Genomic DNA, 18,389 nt, shown 5'->3' on the forward strand with positions numbered 1-18,389 from the left:
CTTGTGTCTTCCGTCATCTTGCTCCCAGGAGGACTGACTGTAAATCAGGGCAACCTCGCAGCACCTGAGTCATCCATTCAAAACACTGGCAGTTTTTATTTCTAGGAAGTCATATCTTTTGTCTAATCTAGATCCCTAGACTCAAATGATGAACTGAGTGAATACAAGACCTGACTGTACTGTACGTCATCTCCCTCAACACGACCATATTTATGCCTTTTTCACTTCAGGGCTTCACATACAGGAAGTACTTTAAAAATCTGTTGAATGAACTAAACATGATATTTGGAGAACACAAATTAGAGTGTTAGACAATGTTCCTCAGTCACTTACACCAAAAATCCTTCTCTATTCATAAAATTGAATCATCTATCCAGTGCTGATTTGTAGTGCTAAATATTATACCATTTTCCCCTTGTAAACACTGAATATTCATCTACTCTTCATTCTCTACATGTTTATTTACTTATTCAATATCTCTATTTTTTTCAAAAGCTTGAAGATTGCTTTTAAAATATACTTATTGTCATGTATTTATTCATTAATTCGACAAACATATATGGAGCCTCTACTATGTGTATGGCACTCTGTTGGGTGCTTAAAAAATACAGAGATAAATAAGACAATGTGACAACTCCGATCTCCTGGGGTTTCTGGGCTCTGCCATTTCCTGTGGGTTAGCTCTGTCTTCGGCCTGTGGCAAGAAAGCCACAGCGGTCGCAGGCATCATTTTCACATAGAAGTAGGGCCAGAGGAGAAAGGTTGATGAACCATTTTTGTTTGTTTTTGTTCAAAAGAAGAAAACTTCTCCCAGATGTCCCCACAGACTTTTCCCCTAAAGCACTAATGCGATTGGTTCATGTACCGTATCCTAAATCAGCCAGAGGCCTGTGTGACGTGGTTACCACCACTGGAGCCTAGACAGATCTGACGCAGAAGAAAGATGCTGAGGAGTCATCTACAACAGTCGTTAGAGGAGCAGTGGGCAATTTCAGTGTCTTACCCTTTCTCTTATGGTTTCTTTATTCTTCCCCATTTAATAATGTTGTATTCAATTGACCCATTTGAATTATGAAACAGTGAGCTATTATAGTTATAAGAGTTGAAGCCGACACGATGAATCCTATATTGAAATTGTTCCAAATGAACTTGTACATCTTGAGCTTTCTAAACCTGCTATGGTACTGTGACCTCCAAATCTCAGGGATGAGACTATTACACTCCTCGTTATGGCTAAAACCAGGCTATATCCCTAGCAGCTGCCACAAGCTTTTCCCAATATCAGTTCCTGCTCTGGTTCCCCATGCCCTGGCAATAGAAAACAAACTGAAAATAAATTTCTACTAAAAAATGTATTTATGCCTATGTTCCCTTTGCCCTTGATGACAGTCTCAAAACAAAAGAAGGGGGCCTCTTCCCTTCTTGTTTCATAGTATATTTAACTAAGTAGGAACTTCTAACATGTTAAGTGTGAGGAAACTGAATAGAATATGATGAAAGTTAGAGGAGCGACATTCCTGATTGACTGGGAATTGGAAGGAACTGAATGTAAACACTAACTAAGGTCCCCGGAGTAGGGGACCAGTATGTGCAGATCACCATGGCCCCCAGAAGGCAGCACAGCCCATTTCACGAAGAACAGGAAACTCATGGCAGTCTTGCTCCCTTAGGAAACCAGGACATTATAAAGTCATAACCCAAGCTAAGCTTTCCGTTTGTGTTTTCTGTCTCAAACGATGGGACTACAGTGAGACCATTTCTAACTAATCATTTCATGGCAAAATTAACTTAAACTGATTTGAACTCAGCCAGGAGCTCTTGGGGAGAGTGCTGGTTTCCTCAGATTGGTCAAAAGCAACAGCACTAAAATGGGGCAAGCAGGCCCGGGCCAAGGTAGTGGATAAAGGTCAGCAGGAAACGGGGCTATGCAGTAACTCTATCTCCAGTAACAAAATATACATCAACAAAGAGTGTTCTTACTCATAGGGATGAACAGATAATTTTAGTTTAGAGCTGATTAGATTGTATTCAAATACATCCCAGAAATTTCTCTGTGGGAAAATACACTTGTGTTCTAATGCAGATTAATTTGCCATTTTGATTGCATCAACTTACAAGTTGGAGGGGAACAGAAGCTACCCAAAGCATGTTTTCTAAGCTTGACTATTTACCAAAATACGTATCTTAGGTAAATGAGGATAAACCCAGTTTTTTTTTTTAAGAAATGATCTTGGTGGCATTAATAGTGGCATGAAATGAGACACTTAGGTCATTTATGATGAATTCACAATCTATCCGGGTATTGTAGGGTTTTCTCTATAACCTGAAATGCTTTTCATCTGACCTGCTTCCTTTGCCTTTGACACTATGTAGTTCATATCCAAGTTGTGTGCTGAGCAGATCTAATGCTAATGAGCACCAAGCACAGGAAATACTTGGTCATTTTCATGCATGCCACGTGTTAATTTAATCAATGGTTTAATTCACCATGGGCTGAAATAAGGTCACTCAGTCTCCTCTTGGAAACTCAAGTGAGAATAAATTAAGATGGCGGGCCAACACCCGAGATGATCCAGGCCCATCGTGTTCTGTAACAAGTAATAGAACTCATTTATGCAAACATATCAGAAACACCTGCCAGCCTAGAGTTAGCCCAAAGAGAGTTCATTCTAATAGAACTGTCATAGGAGAAATTTAGTCCACCATCAAAAACCAAGCAAGACTGTTTTTGTGGCTTAGCTCCTCTCTAATGCTTCATGTGAATTTTATTATTTTATATCTATTGAATCTAAACATAAACATTGAGCTCTGAGCTTATAGTTCTTATCCATTAGTAGCTGACTAGGAAAGAATAGAAAAAAAGCATATTATGGATCTTCAGTTAACAGCTGCTATTCATTATTCCAGTAATAATAGTGGCAGTGCTGGATTCCTGACCTTCTGCCCAACATTGGCCCATCAAGTGCCCATTAGTCAGGACCCACCTTAGAGGACAAAAATAGAGACACTGCCCCCATACTTAGGAAACTCAGCATAGGAGAGAAAGGTGGATTGGGAGGGAATGTCATATAGATGCTCGGATTCCACTTCATATGGAATTTCTTAGTAGAATTTGAGTTTTTTGAAAGTTTATACATGATTTGCACTTAATCAAGTTTTACATTCTTAAAAGGAGCCTTTTAAGACAGGAAGGGGAAGCTGGCAACTCTGTGGCCATGGACTCAAACTATTTCATGAACATTTTTTAACATTCTCTGTTTCTTCCTCACAGGAGTATAGATTTGACCGCTTTGTAGAAAATGGGAAGAAGAAAACCATCTTTTTCAAAAGAGGTAAAAGGCTGAAGTATTACCTCCTGCCATTTGGATTAGGAACCAGCAAATGCCCAGGCCGATTTTTTGCAGTGAATGAAATAAAGCAATTGTTAGTTGTACTTTTAACTTATTTTGATTTAGAAATAATAGATGATAAACCTATACAACTAGACTACAGCCGCTTCTTGTTTGGTATTCAGTACCCAGATTCTGATGTTTTATTTAGGTACAAAGTCAAATCTTAAAGAAACTAAAAGGAAAGAAATGAGATCTATGGAAACTAACCTAAACATCCTCAACTACTCTATTTGTTTCTGATTTCTGTAAATATAATTGCTTTGTGTCTTTGGTTTTTTAAAAAAGTGCCAAATTTGATTTGATTTGAGATGCATTCAGTTTGTATTTGGCCATACAATAAAACAGGATGGTGGCATGAAAACAAACATTAGAATCAACAAAAATAATAAACCTAATAGCAGTTTTAAATTTCTACATACTGTGATTTTTCACCTGTGATTGCAAATAGGCAGCAATAGATTTGGTACTGTGGGATTTTTTAAAAGTCACTCAAATTCATCTGTAATATGTAAATACACATTTTATTTACTGCTGGAAATTTGTACTGGAAATTGACACAGTCTAACAACTTCCAAATTCACAGAGAACGGAATTAAGTTTTCATGAGAAAGACTGGACGAAAATATTCCCTTCCAAGTATAATATCGATAATACCTATATCACTATGGTATGTTCGCATTAAATGAGTTTTGCAGGAGATTAAATACTACTTCAACTTCAATATTTAGTCTTCCATAAACACTCTTTATTACTTGTATACTATAGTTCAATAGAAAAAAATTTCTCATGACATAAGACCACTCATGTTCAAGTTCGATACTGATGAGATTTAATGTATAAGAACACACAAAACCTATTATATATTCAGCAGTTGCCCTAGACATTAGCATTAGGTTTATTGTAGAAGCAAATGTTGAAATCATTGCAGGACTGATTGTAGCATTTGGCTGGAGTGTAAACTATAACATTATGCCAGTATTGCAATTAAGTCTTTCCTAACTGCTTCTACTTATAGAAATTGAGAAACTAGATAGTAGCATTTGTTCTTGACACCTGACCTTTTGGACTTAAAGTTTGTTTTATTTTGAATTACAACATTACGTAATGGAGTATAATTTTAAATGCCGCAATGCAGCATTGTGTCCACGACGAAAGGGTTCTAGTTCCAGACTACCAAGTGATTGTCTGGAATTTGACATAATGATGATGCTCTGTCTACAGGGGCAAAACAGGTGGTAAAACCCAGATAATTCATGCTGCATTAATTGAGACTTCTAAAATTTCACAAATGTGCTATTATTTTTACAAGGAAATTGATTTTTAATAACATTATAAAGTACTTACCATACTTAAGAATAAAATAGATTTCCCAGCATTTATTTTCTCCTTCCTGAAATACATGCTCTAAAAGGTCCTTAGTGGAGGTTTTCTGGTCTAAACTCTACTTTTGCTTGATTGAAGATATTTTCCTTTTTGCCCTCATTCTGGAAACATGATTTCACGAGGCGCCCACGTGTAGGATGCGAATCGTTTCCTCACAGCGCTTGAAGATGTTCCTAACAGGGCTTCCGTCATTGTTTTCAAGAGGTTAGCCCTTCATCAATTTAATTACTCAGTAGGTAGTCTGTCTCTTCTCTCTGACAGCTTTAACGTATTGTCTTTGTCTTCGATATTCTTAGTTTTTATTTGTCAAGCTTGTGATTCTTGAATCTGAGAAGGTGTGTCTTTCATTAAGTATGAAATATTGTTGGCCATTTTTTCTTTAAATATTACCTCTCTCCAGCTCTCTGTTAGATCCTCTCACCCTATACTCAATGTTGTCTGAACTTTTCTCCCCATGTTTTATATTTCTAATTTAAATTCTTGGTAATTTCTTTAGATCTCTCTTCTAGTTTGTTTTCCTTACAGTGTATCGAATCTGCTCTTTAACACATCCATTGAGTTTATTTCTTCCTTCTTTTTACTTTAACTCCAGGTTGATAGGATTGAGGAATCATACTCCTTATACCTGTTAGTTCATTGTACACAATTATAGTTGGTCCAGGCAAAGCCCCTCTGGCTTTATTTACTTATTCTATTTTATCCCTAACCCCCCACCCTTGGACCCTCTCCATTGTAGGCAAACATTCTAAAGTGTTTTATGTTTATCATTTTATAAAACACATATTATTATCTTGGGTCCATGTTTTGATTTACATAAATGTATTTTCTATAAACCAGATCCTTGTTAATATTGATTATACTCTATAATGTGCACCCACCATGTTTTAATAATCCGTTTACCCAGGAAACTGTTGGTGGGGCAGTTACTGTGAGGGAGAGGCCAAAGCCCAACCTCTCCCCACTTGTCTTCCCGCTGCTGTGCCCAGCCACCCCCCACCATGGGGTGCTGCAAACCCTGTCCTCAACCCCAGCCCCAAGAACACACACACACACGCCCCATTTGGGCCCTCAGCTTTATCTCCTAAAGCATAAGCATAGCCCTATAGCATAGCCCATGACTTTGTGCCAGGACATCTACTCCGCCATATTACCTTAAGTGGAAGCCTCAGATTCTTAAATTGATCTTCGTAGTACACTTCTGTGATGTTACAGCAGAGAAAATACAGAAAATTATTCCATTTTAATTTCTGCTTAATTTATAATTGGAAGTGTGTACGAGAATTTGGAAAAGAAAGTAAGAATAAATTAAATGGTTGAGAAAATATTCTGCAAAAGCAATGGGCAGGAGAACCAAAACATAGGAGTCCTGTGACCAGCTTAAACCTAGAAATTAAAGAGTGCTCATGAATAGAACAAATGTCACGGTGCAATAAGTTAAAGACATGGTTTCTGGCTGCAACATAACTGGTTTTTTATTGTCAACAAGTCACCTTGCTTCTCAGTGCTTCAGATTCTTTATTTGCAAAATAAAAATAACAAGGCCTTCTCGATACCAGGGTTCATTATGAGGATTAAACATAGTAAGATATGTGAACTTATTTTGAAAAGTATAATGCAATATGCAAACATAAAGCTGTAAAAGAGATACTTTAACAATGTTTGCCTTTTAAAAGCTTTTTTATGTATTTGTAAAAGGGAATAGAATGTCACTAGTTAATGTGTTAATCATTTATTTGATCAAACATTTATTGAGCATTTCCTCTGTTCTAGATATGTTGTTCATTAAATTACCTTTCCTCAAAAACACACAATTTCTTAGGGAAAACAACATATTCACAGCTAATTTATGATAAATGTAGTTGTAAGTAATAAGTTCATCCTTTTAAAACCATTCTAAAATCCTGATTTATCACTAGTTCTGACTAACCTTCCATCATTCTTTCCACATTAATGTTTTGTAATGAGAAATTACTATGTGCATAATCACACACAATAAAACATATACAGCAGGAATTGTGACTGTATGGTAAAAATAACCAAAACCAAATACAGTCATTTAGGCTCCATAATGTTTTTCAAACTGTATTTAACATATTATAAAACTCATCTTTTCTCTTGTAAGTCTCCCCTAAGTTTCAAAATAAAGGAAATGAATCATTAATAATGTAGCTTTATATCAATGGCCAACAGTAATGATGCATTCAGTTAGCAAAAACTAAATGTTCTGAAGGTATTAAGATAAAAGCTATTTATCACTAAATAAGGCATGTGATAAGCAACCCGTGGGAAATTTTGTCTTGGTTTTCCTGACACACTTCATTATATCTTCTCCATTTCAACATTAAGTTTTGGGTCACAAGTCTAAGGCAAAGGAGCTTCCCAACTCAATGGGGGTAACTTTTCCTGTAAGCATCTTCTAATTTAACAGTGGAATCTTAAAACTAATTTCAAAGATCAAAGCTAAAAATTGTCTAGGCTTGGATTGTAGTGTAAAATAATGTCAGTAATTATAAAACAAGAATTATATGTCAGTAGAATGTGCCCTGTTTTAACCTATTAAATGTGCCAATGTTGAAAACTATTATTTACTCGAGCTGCGTTATTAGGTATTCACATTCACATACTCAATTAAGAAAAAGTTAGCAAGCCAAGATGGCATTCCCTGTAGCATTATTTTAAATTATAATGAGCGATCACATAAAACTCTGGTATTTCTCTAAAGCAATTATTGCTTATTCTACTTCATAGTGTTAATCTAAATCAGTGATCATTGGGGTTTGAACATTTTAGCTTTAAATGTTTATTCTGTTTATAATACCTTCTTGAGTAAGAGAAATTTAACTCAAGGAAAGCTCTACTATATAATTTTAAATAGAAGATAATTTGGCAATATTTATGTTTAAAAATGTTTTTTAGGCAGAGGAATGCTATACATTATAAAAAAAAAAAAACTATTGTCCTGAATCAGTTGTTTAATGTTATCTTTTGATTTTAAAATGGCATATATGTGGGTTTATGAGGAAGCATATTAACATTCTAGGTAAGAAAAATGCTTTGTAAATCTATTTAATTTTATTTACAAAATGAATTCAATAAATCAATTTTTACAGCATATATGAATGGCCATGTCTTCTTATTTCCCTATGAGGAACAAGTTAGACTTGATTACAAGTAGCAAATTATTTGGTAAACAATTTTGCTGTCTGAATAGCCCCACATCTCATCACCTCCCCCCACACACACATGCATGTATTTTCATTCTGATATTCTCCTTAAAAGCATATTAATTGTTATGTTCAGAGTATTTTTCAATATATTTTAGCTTAGGTATTTATGTGGGAAGTAAACACAGATCTAAAAATATCAGTGACTAATAAGTTATTTATTTATTTATTTATATTGATTTTAAGGAGAGAGAGAGGGAGACATCGAACTGTTGCTTCGCCTATTATGCATTCAGTAGTTGATTCTCATATGTGCCCTCACCAGAGATCAAACCCACAACTTTGGCACATCGAGACAATGCTCTAACCAACTAAGCTACCTGGCCAGGGCCATAATAAGCTTTTCAATAAGTTCATTTTAACCAGACTGACCTTGCTAGGCTACAGTTCTTAATAATTGTTATGATTCTGTGGAAAGATGTATAAGAACAACAAGAAATGAGACAGAACTTCCCATCAGATGTGGGCTTTGTCCTCCGCGGATCGCTGTACCGCAAATAGTGAATAAAACAATAATATTTGGACAGTTTTCTATGTCTTTATAAAGCTGAAATTCAAACTGTAAAAAGGCGGATAATGCAGAATGCTGTTGATGAAAATGAAATGTGGCTCCTTCGGTAACTGGCCATTCATTGTTTCACTGGGATACCTGGCTTTTCAAGAAACACTCCTGTGAGTCATTGAGGTTTGAAGGGAGCTCGCCTTAGCCTCTGAAGGTGTCCATGTGTATTTGAACTAGTCAGTTCAGAATTGTTTAACAATCAGGATAAATTATGTCCTTAAGTGGACGATCTATGAAATAATTATCTTTGTTTTCAATTTTACTCTAAAAGGAATTTATTGAGTAAACAAAAATTGTTCAGAAGTATCTGAAATTAACCACGATCATGTGAGTAATAATGTGCATTTTCTATTCTGAATATAGCTGGGTAGAAAAAATACCACGATTATGCTGGATAAGTTTAAGTGTTAGATGCAGTTTATTCTTAATTATTTGAGGTATAGGTTATGTTCTCAATTTCTAAATGTGTTCTTTTTTTATAAGGAGAGCATGACATATTGCAGACTGCACAGAAAGTAAATGTTTTCGATAGCATTTTATTTCCCTTACAACACTTTGTGCTTATAGGAGAAACTAGGAGGAATATAAGCAACAGGTAAAGGTACTAATATCTAGTGATTCATCACTGAGTCACATTTAAAAATATCAATTGTGTATTAGTTGGAAATGTTTTTTGTTTGCAAGAGAGTATTTACCCCATGTTACTTTTGTTTCTAAGAACTAGCCATTGTAGTTAACAAAATGTATGTCATTATGTGTGAAAACCCACATTTTTTAGTAAATGCTTTGATTTCATGTTTAAATTCATGTTTAAGTGAAATGTACTTTTATTCTATAACTTCTAAGAATTGGCTGATATACTTAAAGTTTCATAAATGCTTTCTTTTATACTTTAAATGAAATATTTTTTAAGTATTTGAAATCACTTTTGAATTTTTTATGAATCTAAAAGTTTACAGGAAGTAATATTTTCTCTGTTTTGAAATCAGATATTAATTTTTAAAATCTTTTTATTTTGAACCAGTTTTAGACTCACAGAAAAGCCATCAAAATAATACTTATTTTTAAAGAAGAGAGTCCTTATACTAAATAATGCTTGCAAAAACTTTAACTAAAGATGGTACTAGGACTTAGGCAGTGAAGATCTTGGTTCATCTTTGACCTTTGGAAATGGTCATCCACAGTACCACCCTATAGGACAATATACTGTAACTAGCCACTGACTGGCAGAGATAATTTGAGTACGCATGCCACTCAAATCCTCCATAGTTCAAAGTGTTTTGTTTTCATTAAATTTTTTCCCTAAATTATGTAAAGAGCTTACTTTGTTGAGTAATTCCAGATTTTACTTAATTTTACTCTCTTGAGAAATCTATGCTTTAAAGATATGTATGCCTGATGTTTCACCAAAAGAAAATTTAGTTATTCCTTGGCGCTGGTTCCTGATTTCCTTTTCTCCTGCATGGTTCTTCACATTTCTTTTGGAGGCCTGGTTAGGAAATGTATGTATGTACATATGTATGTATGTATGTATGCATGTATGTATTTTTACAGAAGTCTCAATGGAGGGCCAGCCTCCACGTGAATGTTGACCCTAGCTCTGCAGGAAGACTGTATCTGGCCGATGTAGCTGTACTTACTTACTTGAAGAGATAATGAATGCATGAGCTAATGTTTTAACCACTTAGGTGCATATTCTGAGGCTCTCCCACAATAAAGTATTGTTTGTCTTCTCTTTTCAAAGAGTAGATAAAAAATATTTATCAAAGAATTCCTTTTACCAAGTTCTTCAGTAATTGCCAGAGCAGATAAATGTATAAAATGAGGTTAGGCCATGAAGCACTTTGACGTTTAAATCTAAATTCTCATCTCTAAACATCTCTATTAACATAGCAGATTTGAGTTGCAACCATCCTCCTAATAAAATATGAAATCTTTTAAGATTGCCAAGGATTTGTAAATAATGGATCCTTTAAATATCCCTGAACTTTATTCTAAAACTTATCAGGAGAAATAATAATTGCTTTATATAACCACTGATACCATTTTAGCATTTGATGAAGATGTTAATTTATGGTTGGTTAGCAGTTTATGGCTGTCATTAGTTTCTCAGTTTGATTCACATTAGAAATCTATTTTTCTTTTTTATTTTAATCGGAGACAATTATATAAAGATATGGTTATGTTTTATCTAAAATGTATCATTCTACTATAGCATTTCAAATTATTCACAGATCATAGTTCTTATATGTGCATATATGAATTTAAAAAATACAGCAATAAAATGCTTGAAACAGATCATAAATTTGCTTCATATTTTATTGCATCTCTGAATCAGGTTGAGACGACAAGGGCAACTATGGGCTTTGGGAAAGAATTAACTCTTTCCCAAACTGGGAAGGAGAATGATATCCCGGTGTGCATAATTAAAGTCAACTCCCCCATCAAAGCATGCGGTGACTTGTCAGATAGGCTTGTCCACGGGTGTATTGGGGGTAGGGGAATGAAGGTAACTGCCAAATCCTCTTTTCCTTTCCCGTCTAACCTTCCCAGCACAGTCATTTCTCTTCCAGAGCTTTCTAACTTGTATTTCTCTATTGTGAAATTAGAGAACACAGGGGAAGGAAAAGGAAGAAATTCTCACACGCACATGAACCACTCACTCAGGGGTACTAGGTAATTTTGCAGTAGCCCAGAAGGCACCTGGATCAAGTTAAGAAGAGTAATTTAGAAAAAGTGGTAGAATTGAACAGAAATCTAGCCTTAGGGAAAGCAAGCAAAGAGTTTCCCTGCCTGGCTAGGAAGAAAAGAAGTCTTTGGGGGTTAAAACTGGGGCACCTTCCCAGAATTCCTAGGTGTGGCTCAGCTGTGAGATGCTCTTGACAAGCCTGGTATCTGAAGGTGAGCCCACCAGGCCATGCGGTGCAGGGAACAGCCCAATCCTAGTGCCTGCCACCTCTCCAAAGAGTTTGAAGCAGCGTTCCTTAAGTTCGCTTTTTGTCCCAAGGAACTTGGAGGTTGCATAGCTTTGCGCTTGCCTGCAGGAGGGACCTGGGGCGCCCGTCCAGGCGAAACTCTGGGAGAAGGGGTGCTCTGCGGCTGCAGATTCGGAGTCCCTCCCCGGACGCAGCGCGAGCTGAGAAGCGCTGTAGGCGCGCTTATTGTGGACGTCGTTCTGTCTGCAAACTTGAGCTGGCTGATCTGCAGGAAAGCCATCCCTCTCTTCTCCTGCCCTCCCAGGCCCTGGCCCTGGCCCTCAGGCGAAACAAACACCAGGTATTCCGCACAGCCCACAGAACCCTGGTTCCAGTAACCACTTTATCAGTCGATCAGAAGAGCCAGAGATGCCGCGGGGAGACGGGGACTTAAACCGAGTTGCTTTTACGCTTAAACTTAAGTTATTGTCTCCTCGTTTTCTCTCCTGTTCCCCTCCTACCACCAACTGTGCCCAATGTCTGATTTTAAAAGGCCAAATTTAAATCGACCTGCAGCTCATTGACTTGGCAATCCAGGGGCTTCCGAGTTATAAATGCCAACTCAGAGCGCGCAGGAAACGGGCTTCTTTATTTTGCCCACACAACAACAACAAAAAAGTTAATTGATGTAAAGTTGCGTGGCATGTGTATAATTTAGTCTGACCCACATTTTAATTAAAAGAAAACTTATGTATGCTCCTGATGTTTATCTTTTGCAATTTAATTTTGTTTAGAGGCGCCGTTGTGTAGTTGACGCCCCTCTGCCCCCAACCCACATTTCATTAAAGGTTTTACTAAGGAGCCTCGCCTGACTAGGATTCATTACCTCCCGCCATCCATGAGCACACTTAAGGGTCTCCACTGGCTTGTCCGCTCCACCCGGCAGGGTCGCCACAATGTGCTGTGAGCCGGGAAGTGAACTCTCATCATTATTTTTCAAAGTCTGGGAAGTGTATTATCCTTTTTTCCTAGTGGTAATTAGTTACCATAGCATCTAATACGTAAATGTGCCCAGAGCACACCATTAACAGTTAAACGGAGGATTCAATTTAACACATGATTATATCTTTCATAAGTCATTACATTGGAAAAGTCAATGCCACTCATGCTGGAACAATCTCCAGGTCCGGGGCGCACAGAAAGTTTCGGTTCTGGCGTCGGAGATCAAGGGCGTGTGGAGAAGGGAAGCCCATGAGATTGCTCCTACCCTCCTATCTCCCCCAACCCAGGGAGCTTTTGGCAGTAAAGATGGGTGGTGGATGGGGTTGAAGGGAGAAGAATTTAAGCTCAATACAGGATGTTGGAGAGGATGCCCAGCTGCGGAGTGGAGAGCGCACCATGAGTGCGCGCGCGCACTCGCTCACACACTCACACACGCACCACGGGGAGGGAGTAGGAGGGGTAACTGGCGAGCTCTTCAAAGATGATCATTTACAGGCCCTGTAGGAGTCCACGCAAAGCCCCAGCGCTTCTGTCGGTGCCCAGTATCAGACTGGAGATGAAACCTAAGTTAAGAATTAGAAATTAGAGAAGATTGAAATTAGAGAGAAATTGGAAAAGGAAACAGGTGGAACAAAGGCCAAGTGGGATCCTGGGGCCTCGCTTGGCCTCATCGGCCCACTCTCAGTTCCTAAGAAACCCACCAGAGCAGAGGGATCCACAGGGCGCTGCTCCTGGAGAAGCGCCCCAAGGCGCGTAGGCGTCAGAGCAGACTCAGGGACCCGCCGCTCTGCCGGGTTCCCAGAGCACTTCTGCAAGACCTCACTGACCCCTCTGGTCTCAGTCACCCAGTCCCGACGCGGACACTCCAAACCGGAAGGACTTCTGGTGCCCACAAGCTGTGGGTCAACTTTCCAGACTGGTCCGAACTTCAGGACTCAACCCTCAGAAGAAAAGCGGCCCGGTGTTTTGCCAGGTGGGGAAGAATTCTCTCCCCAACCCTCAGTGACCTCTACAAGCTGCTGCTGAAGAAACTTTGGAAAGGTTGGGCAGGAAGAGCACCTAAGGCACCCACCGAAAACCCCTTTCCTGTTCTTTTCGGATGTCCCACATTTATTCCTAGAACCAAATGCTCATTATCTCCTGGATTGGAAAAAGAACTGAGTGGTCTGAAATTACCAAATAAAAAATAAATGTTATTAACCTGCTACTTTAATGATTGTTCGTATCCCTCTAACATTTCAACTTATTCTCAACATCCTCTTCTTTGGCCCACCCTCATCCATTTCAAGCCTTTCAGGACTAAAGACTGGAGATTAGGTTATTAAAGGGTGAAAGGAGGGTAAGTATTTCTTTTTCTCCTGAAGTTCAAGAATTATTATTTGCACAATTTCTAATAATAGTTGAACAGTACAGAGGTTGCAGAGGAAGTATTTCAAGGAGGCCACCTTAATAATGAGAAATACTGAGCAGTAAATCTTGCAGCAAACGTGTCCCCTACAATGTTAATATGCAAAAAGAAAAAAAATCGACTGATGGTGGCTGTGTTTAATTCCTAATCAGAATGATGGACAGCAGGGCCAGAACAATACAAACTAATGGCTGTGTTGCTGATCACTTTACCCCTTGATTAAAGACACCCAATTATGGCGCAGAACAGTGTCGTAATTATGTTTCTTAATCACATCCAGGAGGTTTAATTGCCTTAACGATGTGTTTCATTAAATGAATTTAGGTATTATAGTCGACAGTTTTCATACACAGTTGTTTTCAAATTAACATAATATTAGACATCGTCATGGAAATTGTTTTAATAATCATAATTAGATGCACCCAGGCTTTGTCTGGTAAATGCTAAGAGACAGGTCTCCTCCTGCCTGGGGGCTGCCCTGGTCTCTTCCCTTCCTCTACCCCCACTCCCAGACTGGGAGGGCTCCAGCTTCAGGGCCCTCTGCTGCTATGTTTTCTGCAAAGTTACAGGTTCTGATTAATCCTTTTTGATGGCAAGTGGAGCAGAAAATATCCTCCCTCACCCCCCACTAAGTCTGATGCCATTTAGGGACACCATTCTGAGCTGAGGCTACACAAAAATGCATTCAGCAAGCTGCCTACAGCAGAAGCACTCTAACTTTACCACCACCACCTCTATAACCTCTACCACAATACACATCAAGACTGCTCTATGTGAGGGTGTTATTCAGGTCCAAATACAAGCCTATACAGATATTCTTTAATGGAATCAATGTCCAATTTACCAGGACAAAGTCCCTAAAAATCTCATTAACAAGCAACAAGTTTTGAAAACCTGTATGGGCACTGTTTACACTTCAAATTCAACCTGGTTGAGTCTTCTGTCATAAAAAAAAAAAAAAAGTGAACAACCACAATAAAATTCATCCTCCCAGAATTTAAATCCATCTCTTTTCCTTGGCTTTTGGGCAATTTGGAAACAGAACTTTTGAGCAAAACTCCAAGAACCTTTACCAGCTTCGATGGGCTCTGGTGTGGTTAACAAGGCCATACAACTGGGAAAAGAATTCCAGGGACAGCATGGCCTTCAAAGTTATGCCAACAGACAGAAACTCCAGACCTCCTCCGGGTCTTACCGCTGACCCCTTTTCTCTGTCCACCAATGACCAGGCCAAGGATCCTTTGAACAAGTAAACAAGTGAACTAGGGTCACTCCTAATTATGTATCCCTGACAAAACTTCTCTAAAACTCCTTTCTTTTTTGTTACCTTTCAAGCAAAAAGTAACACAGAAGAGAGGGGACTGCTCCTTCCACAAAGCACAGCATAATAAAATGTTTGATCAAAATATTTTAATAAAGATTCTTTCTGACATAGATACACATACAAATGGTCGTACATAGCTGTCATAGTCTGATTGACCTATTGAATATATATATCATTCTTTATACATCCAAAACCCACCAATAGATCCCAACTCGCCATCCAACCTGACAAACTAAATTTGTATTCTCTGCAAGGAGTGGAAAATAGCAGGACTCCATTTTTTAAAAAAGGTTTTCTTGATTTTTGTAGGATAGAAAGGCAGGCAAACAGCCATGCAAACTAAAACTGAAAGCTCACTTTGGGTGAATAGCTTCTTGCTCTTCCTTAGCTTTATTTCATTTGTTTTAAATTTTATTATTTTTTTAGAAAAATAACAAAGGATTTCACACCATATGCAAATCAAACCAGTCTTTTAACTTAAATAATTCTCCACAGTTAAAATAACTTATATATGTACATATATATATTAAAAGCAATTAAATTAGACCTTTTAAAAATGCACAGCACAGCCTGGAAAAATATTTGCTTAGCATGTTCTTACTTATAGGTTCTATTGCTGTGATGTTTTTCCCTTTCAGAATGCAAAGGAGTCCCCTTTCAAAAGAGAGCAATTCATTCATCAATTAAGAATACACCTTTCCTGTAATTTTTGGACTGAAGCAATTTATTAAAGCTCAATTTAAATACAGGGATGATGCAACTGAAAAAATCCAGGTGACCTTTGATAAACCTAAGCAGCTCAGATACATCCATAGGTCTCTTCATACTTGTTGGCAAATAAACCTTTTAAACACTTGGCACACAGAATAAGGTAATCTGTAGAACAGAATTTTAGAGGCATTAATAAAATCTGCACGTAAGACCCATGACCTTAACACATGATAAATACTGTCAATGTGGAAGGGTCATTGAAGAATAACAAATAAATACCATGAATCGTTAATACATCATTGCAGAGTGGAAAGTAACAAGGTGCACATAAATATATTTAAATGCAATTCTTGTAGCCACAGTCAGTTTTTTTTATATCACTCTTGCCAAAACTTTTGAGCATTTTCACAGAATTAAAGTTCAGAGACGATAAAAAATACAAGTCTTTCATAGCAACATGTCTCTTTCATTTTTTTTTTAAATCATGATTTTCACTTAAATAAATCTACCTTTCAAGTTTTTCTCCTGGCTCGGAATCAAATTTTATTTTCAAGTGCCCGTTATGATTTGTCTGAATGAATATTCCAGTCCCACAAGCCACCCAACCCCGGACTCCTCCTTTCCCCCTCAGCACTAGCCAAATTCCCAATTATTAGTAGGATTAGTATTTTGCCATTTAATATTCTCCACTCTTCATAACCAAGTCACTACTTCTCAACTTATTTTTAACCTTAAAGGAAAACTCTGCTTCCTCGCGGTCTAGGCTGCCACCAAAGTTTCCACTTTTCTGAGAAAAAAAAGACACCCATACTTCAGCCCAACTCCACCTCCCTCCTCCCTCCCGCCCCACCCCAAAGACCGAAATTCCGGGGATGTCAAGGCTAAAGTCCCGTTTGTCTCTGTTGCGTCTCCAGTTCTCGCCTCTGCTTTGTTTGCTCTGCAAGTGTTTCACAACTACCAGAAGATCAAAATAAAGGGGGTGGGGGCCGCTTTTCCCTTTCCTCTAGCTTTTGGGTCGGTTTTGTGTTTTTCAGGGGTGGGTTTAAGGCTTCTCCGTGCACTGTTTGCAGAGGCTGGAGGAGACGCTGTTGAACAGGGCGCACTTCTCTGGGCAGGAGGCGGCCGGGGGCAGCCCAGCGCTGAACGGGTAGCCCGCAGCCTGCTCGTAGGCGCCCAGCGCCGGGTGCAGGGCCGCGGCCGCCGCAGCGGCCGCCGCGGAGCTGGGTAGCGAGGCGGCCGAGATGGCCTGGCCCTGATTGAGGTAGGCGACGAGGCGCCGCATCTCTTCCAGGGCCTGTGCTTGCATGAGGATGTAGTTCTTGGCCAGCAGCAGCGTGGCGATCTTGGAGAGCTTGCGCACCGAGGGGCTGTGCGCGTAAGGGATCACCGCGCGCAGCTCGTCCAGCGCGTCGTTCAGGTCGTGCATCCGCCGGCGCTCCCGGGCGTTGATATTCAGCCGCAGCGCCTTTTGCTCTTTGGATTTCTTGCTGCTGCTGGTGCTGCTGCTACCGCCTCCCGCGCTGCTGCTACCCCCGCCACCGCCGCCGGGGCCCCCTGGGGGGGCACTGGCGCCTCCGTGGAGGTGGGCATTGGAGCAGCCCTCGGCCGCTTTGGCGCCGCCGCCTCCCGCACCCGGGGAAGCCCGCGGGTCGGCGCCTCCGGCCCGCAGCACCAGCTCGCAGCGGCCGTCGCTGTCGTCGTCGGGGCTCTGCTCGCCACCGCTGCTCTCAGCCACCGAGCCCCGGCTCGCACTTTCGCCGTATTTGAGGCACAGGGCGGCCCCAGCCGGCAGGCTGCTCAGTCTAGGGTCGCCCCCAACGCCGGCAGAGCCCACCAGCAGCCCGGGGACGCCCACCCCACCGCCGCCGCCACCACCACTTCCCGCGCCGCCGCCGCTGCCTCCCCCCGGCGGCGGCAGCAGCAGCCCTGCCCCCTCGGGATCAGCCGGCTCGAAGCAGCCGAGGGGCGACGAGGAGGAGGACGCCGGGCGCTCCCGGGGCGGCGGCACCAGGGACAGGTCCATGCCCGGGGGCGTGGAGCGGAAAGACGCCTCCAAGCGCTTGGCGGTGGAGGCGCTTAGGCTTTTGGGTAGGAAGAGGTCCTCTTCGCCCGCTGCGGCCGCGCCGAGGTGCAGCCCGCGCTCCATGGTCCGGGGCCGGCGCGCAACCCGGGCCCGCGGCGCCGGCCGCCGGCTCCTCGGCTCGGGAGTCAGGCGGCGCGGGAGACGCGCCCGAGCCGGGCTCCGGAGCTGGTGCGCGCGTCGGTCCCGGTGCTGCTGGCAGCCCTCTCCCCTTCTTTTTCTTTTTCGCCTTCCCCCGCGTTCGCCGCCTCCTCCTCCTCTTCTTCTTCGTCTCCAGCCGATGGTGCTGGCTGCTGGGGCTCACCATGGGCCGCGGCCCCGCATGGTGGGAGGGTGGGCGCGGAGGGAGTGGAGCCGCCGCTGCTCTGAGACCAGCCCCGCGCCTCCT

The 18,389-nt window shown here is 40.6% G+C and overlaps 2 protein-coding genes across 2 annotated transcripts in view; one reads left to right on the top strand and one right to left on the bottom strand.

Moving 5' to 3' along the window:
* The window catches only part of CYP7B1 (cytochrome P450 family 7 subfamily B member 1), a 162,276-nt gene extending 154,387 nt beyond the window's left edge, over positions 1-7,889 (top strand). Inside the window, exon 6 of the mRNA XM_024572295.3 lies at positions 3,272-7,889. Within this exon, the coding sequence (XP_024428063.2) occupies positions 3,272-3,559 (288 nt within the window). The 3' untranslated portion in view covers positions 3,560-7,889. The remainder of the gene's footprint in view (positions 1-3,271) is intronic.
* Positions 7,890-16,785: 8,896 nt separating this feature from the next.
* Positions 16,786-18,226, bottom strand: BHLHE22 (basic helix-loop-helix family member e22). Its single transcript, XM_053930423.2, has one exon. It carries the CDS (start codon positions 18,065-18,067, stop codon positions 16,964-16,966), a length of 1,104 nt encoding a protein of 367 aa, XP_053786398.1. The 5' UTR covers positions 18,068-18,226; the 3' UTR covers positions 16,786-16,963.
* Positions 18,227-18,389: the final 163 nt, after the last annotated feature.

The sequence above is a fragment of the Desmodus rotundus genome, chromosome 8 (assembly GCF_022682495.2).
Source record: "Desmodus rotundus isolate HL8 chromosome 8, HLdesRot8A.1, whole genome shotgun sequence".
Classification (NCBI taxonomy): Eukaryota; Metazoa; Chordata; class Mammalia; order Chiroptera; family Phyllostomidae; genus Desmodus; species Desmodus rotundus.